This window comes from Rutidosis leptorrhynchoides, chromosome 3, assembly GCF_046630445.1.
Source record: "Rutidosis leptorrhynchoides isolate AG116_Rl617_1_P2 chromosome 3, CSIRO_AGI_Rlap_v1, whole genome shotgun sequence".
Taxonomy (NCBI): Eukaryota; Viridiplantae; Streptophyta; class Magnoliopsida; order Asterales; family Asteraceae; genus Rutidosis; species Rutidosis leptorrhynchoides.
In genome coordinates, this window is record NC_092335.1 from 494,006,002 (window position 1) to 494,021,351 (window position 15,350).

The 15,350-nt window shown below is 32.5% G+C and overlaps 1 protein-coding gene across 1 annotated transcript; it reads left to right on the plus strand.

The window, feature by feature from the left end:
* The first annotated feature begins 7,746 nt into the window (after positions 1–7,746).
* On the plus strand, positions 7,747–12,761 carry LOC139898211 (VAN3-binding protein-like). Its single transcript, XM_071880937.1, has 7 exons — positions 7,747–8,174; positions 8,271–8,381; positions 9,944–10,367; positions 11,066–11,284; positions 11,380–11,429; positions 12,159–12,216; positions 12,366–12,761. Exons 1-7 carry the CDS (start codon positions 7,935–7,937, stop codon positions 12,572–12,574), a joined length of 1,311 nt encoding a protein of 436 aa, XP_071737038.1. The 5' UTR covers positions 7,747–7,934; the 3' UTR covers positions 12,575–12,761.
* Positions 12,762–15,350: the final 2,589 nt, after the last annotated feature.

The window sequence follows — 15,350 nt, forward strand, 5'->3', positions numbered from 1 at the left end:
CATGCATTCTGGTTTTACTAGGATTACTTCCCATCCTTGGTCTTGTGGAACATAACCGTTATGGCTGTTGATAAGACAGCGTGTTGTAACGTCGTCAAAGGGACGAGGGTTACGTAATGTCCAACAGTCCCGTAACAATCTAAAAACCTCATTTCTTACCCCAATTACCGACTCCGTCACTTGTGGGAACGTTTTGTTTAATAGTTGTAGCCCGATGTTCTTGTTCTCACTTTGGTGAGAAGCGAACATTATTAATCCGTAAGTATAACATGCTTCTTTATGTTGCATGTTAGCCACTTTTTCTAAATCACGAAGTACAATATTCGGATATATTGAGTCAAAATAATTTCTTAACCCATTGCGTAAAATAGCATTTGGGTTCCCCGCAATATATGCGTCAAAGTAAACACATCGTAACTTATGGATTTCCCAATGTGATATCCCCCATCTTTCGAACGAAAGCCTTTTATAAACTAAGGCATTCTTGGAACGTTCTTCGAATGTCTTACAAACTGATCTCGCCTTAAATAGTTGTGCCGAAGAATTCTGACCGACTCTAGACAAGATTTCATCAATCATGTCTCCGGGTAGGTCTCTTAAAATATTGGGTTGTCTATCCATTTTGTGTTTTTATACTGTAAAATAGACAAGAGTTAGATTCATAAAAAAAAATACTTATTAATACAAGCAATTTTTACATATATCATAAAGCATAAGCACACTATATTACACCACACGAATACAACTATCTTATTCCGACTCGCTTGTTTCTTCTTCTTCGGTTTTGGTTCGTTTTGCCAAGTTTCTAGGGATATATGATGTTCCCCTAATACGAGCCGTCGTTTTCCACATTGGTTTAGAAAAACCTGGTGGTTTAGAGGTTCCCCGGTCATTGTTACAACTTAAGGACTTCGGGGGTTGACGATACATATAAAGTTCATCGGGGTTGGAATTAGATTTCTCTATTTTTATACCCTTTCCCTTATTATTTTCTTTTGCCTTTTTAAATTCAGTTGGGGTAATTTCTATAACATCATCGGAATTCTCGTCGGAATTCGATTCATCGGAGAATTGGTAATCCTCCCAATATTTTGCTTCCTTTGCGGAAACACCATTGACCATAATTAACCTTGGTCGGTTGGTTGAGGATTTTCTTTTACTTAACCGTTTTATTATTTCCCCCACCGGTTCTATTTCTTCTTCCGGTTCCGATTCTTCTTCCGGTTCCGATTCTTCTTCCGGTTCCGACTCTTCTTCCGGTTCCTCTTCGAGAACTTGTGAATCAGTCCACGAATCATTCCAATTTACATTTGACTCTTCATTATTATTAGGTGAGTCAATGGGACTTGTTCTAGAGGTAGACATCTATCATATAATATCAAATGCGTTAAGAGATTAATATATCACATAATATTCACATGTTAAAAATATATAGTTTCCAACAAAATTTGTTAAGCAATCATTTTTCAAGTAAACACGGTCGAAGTCCAGACTCACTAATGCATCCTAACAAACTCGATAAGACACACTAATGCAAAATTCTGTTTCTCTAAGACCAACGCTCAGATACCAACTGAAATGTCCCGTTCTTATTGATTAAAAACGTTCCATATTAATTGATTTCATTGCGAGGTTTTGACCTCTATATGAGACGTTTTTCAAAGACTGCATTCATTTTAAAACAAACCATAACCTTTATTTCATCAATAAAGGTTTAAAAAAACTTTACGTAGATTATCAAATAATGATAATCTAAAATATCCTGTTTACACACGACCATTACATAATGGTTTACAATACAAATATGTTACAACAAAATAAGTTTCTTGAATGCAGTTTTTACACAATATAATACAAGCATGGACTCCAAATCTCGTCCTTATTTAAGTATGCGACAGCGGAAGCTCTTAATAATCACCTGAGAATAAATATGCTTAAAACATCAACAAAAATGTTGGTGAGTTATAGGTTTAACCTATATATATCAAATCATAATAATAGACCACAATATTTCATATTTCAATACACATCCCATACATAGAGATAAAAATCATTCATATGGTGAACACCTGGTAATCGACATTAACAATATGCATATATGAATATCCCCATCATTCCGGGATCCTCTTTCGGACATGATATAAATTTCGAAGTACTAAAGCATCCGGTACTTTGGATGGGGCTTGTTGGGCCCGATAGATCTATCTTTAGGATTCGCGTCAATTAGGGTGTCTGTTCCCTAATTCTTAGATTACCAGACTTAATAAAAAGGGGCATATTCGATTTCGATAATTCAACTATAGAATGTAGTTTCGCGTACTTGTGTCTATTTTGTAAATCATTTATAAAACCTGCATGTATTCTCATCCCAAAAATATTAGATTTTAAAAGTGGGACTATAACTCACTTTCACAGATTTTTTACTTCGTCGGGAAGTAAGACTTGGCCACTGGTTGATTCACGAACCTATAACAATATATACATATACATATATATCAAAGTATGTTCAAAATATATTTACAATACTTTTAATATATTTTGATGTTTTAAGTTTATTAAGTCAGCTGTCATCGCTAGTAACCTACAACTAGTTATCCACAGTTAGATGTACAGAAATAAATCGATAAATATTATCTTGAATCAATCCACGACCCAGTGTATACGTATCTCAGTATTGATCATAACTCAAACTATATATATTTTAGAATCAACCTCAACTCTGTATAGCTAACTCCAACATTCACATATAGAGTGTATATGGTTGTTCCGAAATATATATAGATGTGTCGACATGATAGGTCGAAACATTGTATATGTGTCTATGGTATCTCAAGATTACATAATATACAATACAAGTTGATTAAGTTATGGTTGGAATAGATTTGTTACCAATTTTCACGTAGCTAAAATGAGAAAAATTATCCAATCTTGTTTTACCCATAACTTCTTCATTTTAAATCCGTTTTGAGTGAATCAAATTGCTATGGTTTCATATTGAACTCTATTTTATGAATCCAAACAGAAAAAGTATAGGTTTATAGTTAGAAAAATAAGTTACAAGTCATTTTTGTAAAGGTAGTCATTTCAGTCGAAAGAACGACGTCTAGATGACCATTTTAGAAAACATACTTCCACTTTGAGTTTAACCATAATTTTTGGATATAGTTTCATGTTCATAATAAAAATCATTTTCTCAGAATAACAACTTTTAAATCAAAGTTTATCATAGTTTTTAATTAACTAACCCAAAACAGCCCGCGGTGTTACTACGACGGCGTAAATCCAGTTTTACGGTGTTTTTCGTGTTTCCAGGTTTTAAATCATTAAGTTAGCATATCATATAGATATATAACATGTGTTTAGTTGATTTTAAAAGTCAAGTTAGAAGGATTAACTTTTATTTACGAACAAGTTTAGAATTAACTAAACTATGTTCTAGTGATTACAAGTTTAAACCTTCGAATAAGATAGCTTTATATGTATGAATCGAATGATGTTATGAACATCATTACTACCTCAAGTTCCTTGGATAAACCTACTGGAAATGAGAAAAATAGATCTAGCTTCAAAGGATCCTTGGATGGCTTGAAAGTTCTTGAAGCAGAATCATGACACGAAAACAAGTTCAAGTAAGATCATCACTTGAAATAAGATTGTTATAGTTATAGAAATTAAACCAACGTTTGAATATGATTATTACCTTGTATTAGAATGATAACCTACTATAAGAAACAAAGATTTCTTGAGGTTGGATGATCACCTTACAAGATTGGAAGTGAGCTAGCAAACTTGAAAGTATTCTTGATTTTATGTAACTAGAACTTGTAGAATATATGAAGAACACTTAGAACTTGAAGATAGAACTTGAGAGAGATTAATTAGATGAAGAAAATTGAAGAATGAAAGTGTTTGTAGGTGTTTTTGGTCATTGGTGTATGGATTAGATATAAAGGATATGTAATTTTAATTTCATGTAAATAAGTCATGAATGATTACTCATATTTTTGTAATTTTATGAGATATTTCATGCTAGTTGCCAAATGATGGTTTCCACATGTGTTAGGTGACTCACATGGGCTGCTAAGAGCTGATCATTGGAGTGTATATACCAATAGTACATACATCTAAAAGCTGTGTATTGTACGAGTACGAATACGGGTGCATACGAGTAGAATTGTTGATGAAACTGAACGAGGATGTAATTGTAAGCATTTTTGTTAAGTAGAAGTATTTTGATAAGTGTATTGAAGTCTTTAAAAAGTGTATAAATACATATTAAAACACTACATGTATATACATTTTAACTGAGTCGTTAAGTCATCGTTAGTCGTTACATGTAAGTGTTGTTTTGAAACCTTTAGGTTAACGATCTTGTTAAATGTTGTTAACTCAATGTTTATAATATCAAATGAGATTTTAAATTATTATATTATCATGATATTATCATGTATGAATATCTCTTAATATGATATATATATACATTAAATGTCTTTACAACGATAATCGTTACATATATGTCTCGTTTAAAAATCATTAAGTTAGTAGTCTTGTTTTTACATATGTAGTTCATTGTTAATATACTTAATGATATGTTTACTTATCATAGTATCATGTTAACTATATATATATCCATATATATATCATCATATAGTTTTTACAAGTTTTAACGTTCGTGAATTACCGGTCAACTTGGGTGGTCAATTGTCTATATGAAACATATTTCAATTAATCAAGTCTTAACAAGTTTGATTGCTTAACATGTTAGAAACATTTAATCATGTAAATATCAATCTCAATTAATATATATAAACGTGGAAAAGTTTGGGTCACTACATTATGCATAGAGTGCCATTTTTTAACGATTAACAGATAATTGTGTTCTAAATTTTTTTGGCCTTCAGGGGAAAATGAGCTGTTTGGTGATCAATGATATCGATGCGGGTGTTGGTAGATTCGGTGAGCTACAATTTATATTGGATTGGGAAATCTGATTAGATGAAAATTTGGTGTCACGTTAGTTCTGATTCACTATTTGGTCAAATTAGTACTTTAAATATGTTCAGATATTCATCATTCGTTTGTAATAATTAACGAGCATTCTATTTCCTTATATCCTTCTGCCTTATTAATGAAACTATTTTTTCATTAGGAAACACTCAGATGACTGTCAACAATCAAATAGTTGTTGGCACATTGATGAATTTGTCAGATAATACTGCAAGAGTTAGCGTTGGACAAGATTGGCGAACATCGGATATTATTACAAATACAGTTTTTGTCATATTTTGTGGTCTTTGGAGTATCAAACACTTATGTAAATTCAGATGAGGTTACTAAAAAACTTAATTCCATTACTTTTCTATTTAATTTGCAAACTTAATTTATTACATAATGTTGGTCAGATTTTATAGTAATTGAAAATAAATTCTGCATAATATTCACTAAGATTATCAATTGGGTTATACCCAATCTTTTGATTGATATCATTTGGGGCTTATTATTGGTTGTAAATATTAGTGTTCATATTATGTGTTATATAGTCCTTTCTAAGTTACTACTATATAATTTTATATCATCATGGGATGATTTTGACACCACCTGGAATTCACATGTAGACTTGCAAATACGTACATTTACGATTTGGTGAGTTGTGTTTCAGGGCTGTTGGTTTTATAATCCTGTCATATAGGTGAAAAAATGGGTGGGTCGTGGCAGTTGGGTAATAAGGGGAAAATGTCGGATGGTTCAATACGAGATGGTTTGGGTGATATGCAAACACATCCTTATGTTCTGCTAAATCCATGAATATTTCGTCAGCCAGGTTTATACTTAAGCCTTAGTATCAATAGAAGACTATTGCCTGCTCAGGTGATAAGGTAGCTCTACTTTTCAACTTAAGTGTGACATTTTTCATTTATAGGTCATAGCTACTGATTCATTTCAGGTATCCTTAGAAGCTTCAGAATTAAATATTCCCGGCATCTACTTGATCCATGACTTTGTTTCAGTTCAAGAGGGGCGGTTGAGATATATATTATTTGTTTAATATAAGATACTGCATAAAGGTAGAAGGTAATCTCTCATCGGGCCACCCGGGAGGGCAAAGTAATCCGACCCCACAGTGGTTTCGAAACTCACTTTTACCATTTCTAATTTCTTTAGTTTCAATACATATACTATTAAAGTGTTTCATCATTAAACTGCTATCAACAACAAACAATGGTGTACAAATACTAACGTTTACGAAAACTATGCTTTAGAGTTGTTGTACAACGCACGGGCTCTTAAAATCACATTAAAAGTATAATCACATTATGTTACATTTTTGACTACTTTTTAACCGCTATCATTTCCTTTTAAGCTACTTCAGTCAATTTTGTCTGTTGACCTATTATAGATGAATCGTAAAATGGATTGACCCATTTATTGATAGTTGGGTTGAAATTATCACATCTATATAGGACTTAAGGAGTGTGTCTACAAGTATATATAGCATCTTTGATGTTGAGTGTATTCTTTCATCTGGCGTGAGTACTTAAGAAAGCTTGAATTACAATGATGGACTATATCTCATTTATGTCAAATTTGTTTACATACTAAAAAAATTGTATATTTCTAACGCTGACCCTTCCATGTGAATCTCCAAATACTTATATATATTAGGGTTCTTCAAGGTAGGTTGACTTTCAAAAGTCAACGGTACATGTGTTTGATTACTGAAATTTGGTTTTAGATGGAGTCTGCTTTTGATAACCTCACTACAGATTGGTTGTATTGGTGGAAAATTAATTGTGATAATTTAGATAGTATGGATTTAATTTTGACTTCAAAAGGTCAAAAGGCAGCATATGGGACTAAGTGTAGAGCTGCAAAGTTGGAGACTAAAGTTGGTGATATTATGACCAAGGAGACATTTTTTTGAATTATGGTATACTCGCTGTGAATTGATAATGATCTTAAAAAGTCAACGGATCAAGTTTTGGCACTTCGATATTTTGCCCAGGTTTGTGAAGTTTTTTAAACAATGTAAATTGGTGATGGTTTCATGTACTCAAGGTTGCATCAGAGGGGTTTGGATATTCGTATGCTACCACTCCTTATATTATACAGGTGATCAAGTCCTTCAATGTTTTGTTAATGACGAGCTATTGACTTTCAAAACTCAATGGTTTGTGAATGTGATGGCTGCATTTTTTGGCACAGGTGATAAGTTTTGGGATGTTAATATCACTGGTGACCCAAGGCATACATATTTTGACAACATAAAGATTGGCATACGAGATGGAAATGGAATAAATTCTCAAGTTAGACTTATATTGGTTGATAGCACAAGGCATAGATTTTATTGGTATATGTATCATTATTTTGTCATAAGTCATAATAAGTATGACTATTTTTTAGAGCTACCGTGCAACGCACGGGCTCTTAAAATCTAGTATACTATATAGTATAATGAACGTTGCATCTGTTAAATTATTCTGTTACATTCATAACCATAATAACTATACGTATTTCTTACCTAACTTCTTTAACACAAGAAACACCACATTAATTAACCAAAATTCATTCATAAAACTACCGGTTAAAACCACAAAACCAAAACCAAAAAAAAAAAAAAAAAAAAAAAAAATAAAAAATTACGGAGTATAAAATAACATGAAGCATTTAATAGAAGCTGGGCCTTCCTTAAACACGCGTGTATAAGATACAACCCCCAACGCTTCTCAGTTCTCATTTTCACCCGTCACTAAAATAAAAAATCAATTAAAAAAAACACCGCCGTTCGTACGTGTGAAGCGACAAAAGCTTACTTCACTGAACCACCGTCACCATTACTTGTATTTCTTCATCATTACTCCATTCCATTCACTTTATTTCCATTTTTAATTTAATTAATTTATTCATTTCCTACATTTCAATTTCACTCTTAAAAAATGGACTCTGTTTCTCATCACTCTATTTTCCGGCCACCGGAAACACCAAATGATCCGATGGAGTTCCTTTCCCGTTCATGGAGCATTTCCGCTTTACAAGTTTCTAAAGCTTTAGCTCCACCCTGTCCCCCTCCCCCTCCTTCTGACCTAGAAGATATTTCTACCGCCACCACTGCACCTTTTGCTTTTGTTTCATCTGAAACCTCACAACTCATAATGGAACGTATTTTAGCTCAATCTGTACGACACCGTTTTACTCCATAATTAATTATTATTTTATTATTTTCATTACAGATTATTAATTAATTAATTGTTTGAAAATGATGATTTTAACAGCAGGAGGTATCACCACGGACCTCCGGTAGGCTATCGCATAGTAGTGGTCCGTTAAACGGTTCGCTAACTGACAGTCCACCTGTTTCGCCGTCGGAAATTGAGGATATTAAGGTACGGATTTAAATTCCGGAGGTTTTTAATTTTCCGGTGAGGGACATGATTTACCGGTGGAATTGAGTTCACGTCTGAAAATGTTGTGGTTTTACACAACATAACGCTCAGTATGAAAATATGTTGCAGCTTTCACTCTAACCTAAAATAAAAATAATAATATAATAATAATCAGTAAATGACAAATAATGAAAAGTTTAAAATTAAAGTTTTATGATGTTTGTCAAACCTAGTGAACTTATGTTATGATTAGATTTTAGATATGGTTGTATTTGTTTATTGTAATTGTGATTTCATTCTAGATGTTTAATGTGATTGATGGTGCCTACTTGGTCCATACCATAATTATTACATCATTTGAATTATAACTATATGTGTTTAATAGGATATATCCACTAAGATTTTGTTACTCCAAATATATACTTTTTGTTAGCTTTTTAAATTGTTAAGTAAGTAAATCGACTACTATTTTCTATAAATTTACAATTTTCATTATTTGTTTATTTATAGTTTTATACTATGTAACATAGAGCCGGTTAATGCATAAATTCGGTAGTAAAACAATTGCTCTTTTTTGATAAATAAAAAATCGGCATTATTTGTTACTCCGTATAAAATATACTCCATCCGTCCCACAATAAGTGTTCTGTTTGACTTTTTTAGGTCATATTATTAGACTTTTAACTTCAAATATTTTTGTTTGTGTTATGTAATATTGGATGAAATTTATATCAGTGAAAACGTCTTTTAAAAACGAATCTATTCATATAAGTTTCATCAAATATTGCTTAACATAAACAAAAATATTTGAAATCAAAATTTTAAAAGTAAGACCATGAAAAGTCAAACAAGACACTTATTATGAGATGGAGGGAGTAACCTGTTAATGCATAAATTTGGTAGATCGTCAAAGTATAATCATGCATTATTTTTTGATAAAAATACAATCTATTAATGCGTAAATTCTTTGAATTAATCAAAAAGAATTGTAGAAATATCATCTCTCTTTTTGAATTATGTAGAAATCGTTACAATTACATGAAAAAATTGTGAAATGTTTTGTAGTGAATTTAATTTAATTTTTTTTGGCAGTACATATCTTTGTAACAAATCTTGTCTCTAGTTTTTGTGTGCAAGCAAATTTAGTGAGTTACTCCATATGTTATGGCACACGAGTAGTATGTTAATATGTAAGTGGCATTTGATAATAATGATGATTATTTTGAGTGATGTGATGATAACTGGCTCATAATGGCTAAGGGGCCAACTTTGGAATTGCCCTCTTAAAATGGGCACATTAATGTTGAACCATATGTGTAGGTAAACTTCTATTCTATATCTAATATTATAGATTTTAATTAATATTCTATATTTAATATTTATATCACCTAATTTGATTTATGACCCTCAATAGAGCAACTACAACACGGTTGTTGTGTACTCCTTTTACCTTGATGATTAATTATGTTAGGTAATTTGAATTTAGTTGTAAAAGATAATGATGTAACTACATACTAGACCTTAATCAGGTTTGCTAATTGTGTGGTCATTGTGTTAACCAGTATTGTCGTTTAAAGAATCCGGTAAACAACCAGTATCGAGGTGGGCCCACTAGCGTTGCGACCACCAGTACAGGTGGCGGGAAAACAGTTGGACGGTGGTTGAAAGACAGAAGAGAGAAAAAGAAAGAAGAGACTCGAGTTCATAATGCGCAATTACACGCAACTGTATCGGTTGCTGGTGTGGCTGCGGTTGTTGCCGCCCTAGCCGCCGCTACTGCCGCCTCATCCGGACATAGAAAGGATGACGAGATGGTGAAAACTGACTTGGCGGTAGCATCTGCCGCCACCCTAGTGGCGGCTCAGTGCGTTGAAGCTGCAGAAGCAATGGGTGCCGAACGAGACCATCTGGCCTCGGTTGTTAGCTCTGCGGTTAATGTGAGGTCACCTGGTGATATTATGACTCTAACAGCTGCCGCAGCTACTGGTTAGTTAAAACGGAACTAAATACAATTAAAATAGGAACGCAGCAATTTTAAAATGTTAATGTTGATATATAGATTATGTAATCATTTTCTAAAAGCTGATTATTTTGTAATAATTGTAAGCAGTTAGGGAAAATGACTCGGGCCAACCTGTGTTGCAGAAACTCTGAATTACTCAGCGAGTACTCGGTTTTTGCAACTCGGGGAGTACTCGGACAAACTTGGTCAAACTCGGTCAGAAATCAGTCAAAAATTGGGATTACTAGAAAATCAGACTAAAATCTGAAAATCGGTCAAAACTCGGAAAATCTGTCAAAAAATCAAATTTGGTCAAACTTGGTCAAAACTCAGTCAAACTCGGCCAAAAATCGGGATAACTTGGAAAATCGGCCAAAACTCAAGATTACTCGGAAAATTAGTCAAAACTGGTCACTTTTGGTCAAAACTCGGCCAAAACTTGGAAAATCAGTCAAAATTGTTCAATAATCGGTCAATGTCAAACTTGGTCAACATCCGAGTACTCCTCGAGTTGCCTGAGTTTACCCTATAATGTCCCGTCCGAGTACTCACCGAGTAGCGATTTTTTGCAACCCTGAGGCCAACCCAATCCGACCCTACTCATATCAAATTTGAAGTTAACCGATTTTGACCTGACACTCCAACATGTTTGTTAAAGATACTTAAGATTTGTTTATTTTAGCTCTTCGTGGTGCTGCGACATTAAAAGCGAGGGTGAAGGATACACGGAACATTCCAGCTGTACCCCGAGCCGATAAAGGGTCTAGTAATAGCAACGGTACAGGCAGCAGTTCAAATGGAAGTTATAGCGAAGAGTTTGTACCCGAAGAGAATTTTCTTGGCATATGTAGCAGAGAACTACTTGCGAGAGGTTGTGTACTTCTCAAACGTACACGTAAAGGTTTGCTGTTTAATAAATAGATTATGACTTTTTAATCCATGTCTTAAATGTTATGTTATTGTACATTATTATGATAAAGTTGTAAATTATTACAGGTGATCTACACTGGAAAATAGTGTCTGTTTATATCAACAGTATGGACCAGGTTAGTTTTTTATATCGAACATATGAAAAACTATTAAAATTCATTAATTTGCTTTATGTATATAATCAATTCTTGCTTTTAAGTGTTTCTAACATGATTATCAAGAGACAGTTGAAAAAAAAAAAAAAAAAAAAATCCTTTAAACTGACACAGAAATATGACATCATTGTTCTTTTGTTGTTTTTAGATCTTAATTTATTGGAAACATGTTCTTTTTATATTTGTATTTACTTTCACATAAATACACATTATAATGAATGATGATTTATCCACAATCAAAATTGATAAATCCTGTTCATTAATTACTTATATTGTACATTGTTCACATATCTAATGCATAGTTGTGATGAATTTATCAATTTTTATTGTAGAAATATCAATGACAAATTATAGTAAAGAAAATGTGGGTCTGTTTTTTTAAATTCAAATGTTTTTAAAATTTTAAACTAAACCTTTAATATGAAGTAAAAATAAAAAGCTTTGACTACTTGATTATACTGGCCTGGAGCTTAAGCTAAGCTTTCAAGCCCACTAACTTTGATTTAATTTTCTTTTAGAAAGTAAATTAAATTATTTTATATACATTATCAAATTATAAGGTAATTTTAGTGAGATTTAACCAAGAACTTATATACAGTACATATATCTACTCATATAGTACCATTTTGTACAATGAAAAAGTTAAAAATGAAGACTAAAATTCAGTCTGTTTTTATGTATATGGATCAGGTGATCCTGAAGATGAAGAGCAGACATGTTGCTGGGACCATTACAAAAAAGAAGAAGAGTAAGTTTAGTCCTACCCCACACCCCCACCTTCACTACAAGCCAGTGTTTTGGTGTGTCTTTATTGGGATTTGTTAAAGCATTAAAGATTAAAGTCATCAAATTCTCCTCATTCTTTTGACAAAACTAACTTTGTCTCTTTTTCAACAGATATTGTGTTGGAAGTTTTAAAAGATATGTCTCCTTGGCCCGGGCGACATCTAGTTGAAGGCGGTCATGATCGCCGTTACTTTGGTTTAAAAACGGTGACTCGAGGGGTTGTGGAATTTGAATGTAAGAATGAAAGGGAGTATGATATTTGGACTCAAGGTGTGTGTAGGTTGATTGCTCTTGCTAATGAAAGAAGCAATGGTATTTGAACTTGGGTGATAAGGTATACAAGCTAGTTTTTGTGGGTTTGGAATAGCTGTTAGTTAATTTTGTGTAAATCTTTAGTTATGATGCAAACTAGTCATTGTGGTGTATTTTTGAACGGTTTATTCGGTTTGGTTTAGACTTTAGAAGATGTATTTATGTACCGATAATGTTATCAACGTTGTTGTTGTAAAGGAAAATGATTTCTACTCCATCTTTTTATGTGTATGTGATGCATAAAATATGGGCAGTGATATTTCTAACAATATATTTAATAAATCCACTTACTTTATGCATTCATAGATTGTATTAAAGTGAGTGGATTTATCAAATATATTGAAAATATCATCATCCATAAAATAATATATTCTCTCTTTCATTATACATGTTATGTTTTGATAAACTTATACTTTTAAATTTGTTGTGTTATATAATACTCCGTAATTGGTAAGAATAAAAATTTTAACAATGAAAATAAATTCAAAACTTAAATCAATTCAATAATTTTCATTATATATTACTCTGTACATAATAAAAATAAAAATAAAAATATAGGCAGTATCTACTTTTGATGCATAAAAACTTGATGTGGTAGTCACTTCCTTGTTGCAAGTCTACTTGAATCATGGTTTTGTGTAACGTGTTTTTGCATGTTTACTATATGAAATGTTATATTTAAATAAAATGTGTATGCATGACGTATGATTTTACTGTAATTTGTATTTTAACAGTAAAACTTTATGTTGGTGAAATTTTCATAAATTGCAGTAGTAATGTTGAAGTGGAAAGCCATGTGATGAAAAGAAAGGGAATTGGACAGTCAAAAAGGAAAAGAAGTGAATAAAGAGTGGTCTTTTGTTGATTTGTGTGCTTTTTGTAATTTATAGCAACTTTAGATCAATAGTAGTAAGTATTTGATCGTTATGAGAATGTGGACACGATTTTTCTTTCTCAATATTTGAATCTTTTATTTTTATTTTATTTTACGTAGGCTAATGTGCGGTTAGTAGCAAGATTTTTGAAAAAGTATTCACATTCCCAAACTTGTTTTGATGTATCTAATTAAAGTTTTACATAGTGAAGGATATTCATTTGAGTCCAAGTTTTATCTTGGGTTTGGGGGAATCAATTTCAGCCTTTAGATTGATGCTCGTCAATGGCTGAGATTAACTTGATCAAATATTTGTAATTTTGAGCGGAGGGGCAATTTCGTCAATTTACTGCAAATATTTTGTACACACACTGCATCCATCTCGTTCATTCCTCACATTGCACACATACGTTTTCTCTCTCTCTCAATCTCCATTCTAGGGTTTTTATCTCTCGAACATCTGTATCGCCATCTTCAATCAACATACTCTCGGATTTCTTCAGCAATCAAACGTTTCATCACTAATCATCGATCTATAACTAATGGCGAAGTCAAAGGAATCTCCAATTTTGAAATCTTCATCGGCTAAGAAACAAGCTTCGGTTAAGAAACAAGCTCCGGTTAAACCACCAGCTCCGGCCAACGCTCTAGGTAATTTTACTATCTTTTATTCGCCAGTCAATCAAGTGTTTGTTCTATTTTCATTGTTTTCTTAATTTTTTTTTAGGGTTTTTAGATATTTGCTTCGTGTTTGTTTCTACTATCACATGTGATTTGTTTGTGCTTACTATGTTTTATTCATCAATCATTCAACCGTTTGTTCTATTTCAGTGTTTTTTTTAAATTATTTAGGGTTTTTAGAGATATCGTGCTTCATGTTCATGTGATTTGTTTGTGAATATCTTATGCGTGTTATTTACCAGTATATTAGTTATATTTGTTGTCGAAAAGTGCACTATACATTCGATTTGCTAATCACATGTGATTCTGATTTGCCAATCACATGTGATTTTTACATAAATACTAAATTCCATCAGATCGTAATTGTTAGTGTTTTTAATCACATGTGATGTTTCTGTTTTAAAGTACCTTTTAGGGTTTTTGTAATCAGTTGTTCATAGTTTTAATATTTTAATCACATGTGATTGGCAAAGAAGAATCACATGTGATTAGCAAAGCAGAATCACCTGTGATGTTTTTGTTTTAATGTACCATTTACACATAATCACCTGTAATCAGTTTTTCATTGTCTTAATGTGTTTACCAAATGCTATTACAAGTTATTATTTTTTGTTTTAATGTGCAATTTATGGTTTCTGTAATCAGATTATAATGTTTGTCATCAGAATGCAATTGTTAGGTTTTAAATCACATGTGATTTTTGCAGAAATCACATGTAATTGAAGTAATGTCATCACATGTGATTGTTCTTTGTTTTAATCTGCAATTTAGTGAAATTACTTCAAAACATGCAGTTTTTCATTGTTTTAATTTTTAATATTTTACATGTTTTACAGGTAAACAAACTCGCAAACGCAAGGCTCCGGTTGATAAGGCTGATTCGAAGCGTAAAACTAAAGCAAAATTTGTTGCTGTGAAGGAGTTACCTGCTCTGAGGCTTTGGACTACTCCTAAGCCGTTTGCTAATGTTATGGCTTCGCTTAATCCTGCTAAAAAGGAATGCGTTAGCAAGCTTGGGTTTCATTGTTTGTTAGATTTTAACATTGATCAACTCCCTGGTAATCTTGTCTACTTTTGCGTAGACAATCTTAATGAGCAAGCTATGGTGATTAGGACTTCTAAGGGTGATATCAAGGTTGACGCTGAAGCGATCAAAGATGTTTTTGGCTTTGAAGATGTCGGGGTTGATTTAGATACCCTAGATGTTATTCCTGACAGCGAATTTCTTA

What these genes read in the sequence shown, in the direction of transcription:
- LOC139898211 (XM_071880937.1), top strand. Translation starts at nt 7,935, where the DNA reads ATGGACTCTGTTTCTCATCACTCTATTTTCCGGCCACCGGAAACACCA. An exon ending in CGGAAATTGAGGATATTAAG is followed by an intron (nt 8,382 to 9,943) that starts GTACGGATTTAA and finishes TGTGTTAACCAG; the next exon opens with TATTGTCGTTTAAAGAATCC. An exon ending in AACAGCTGCCGCAGCTACTG is followed by an intron (nt 10,368 to 11,065) that starts GTTAGTTAAAAC and finishes TGTTTATTTTAG; the next exon opens with CTCTTCGTGGTGCTGCGACA.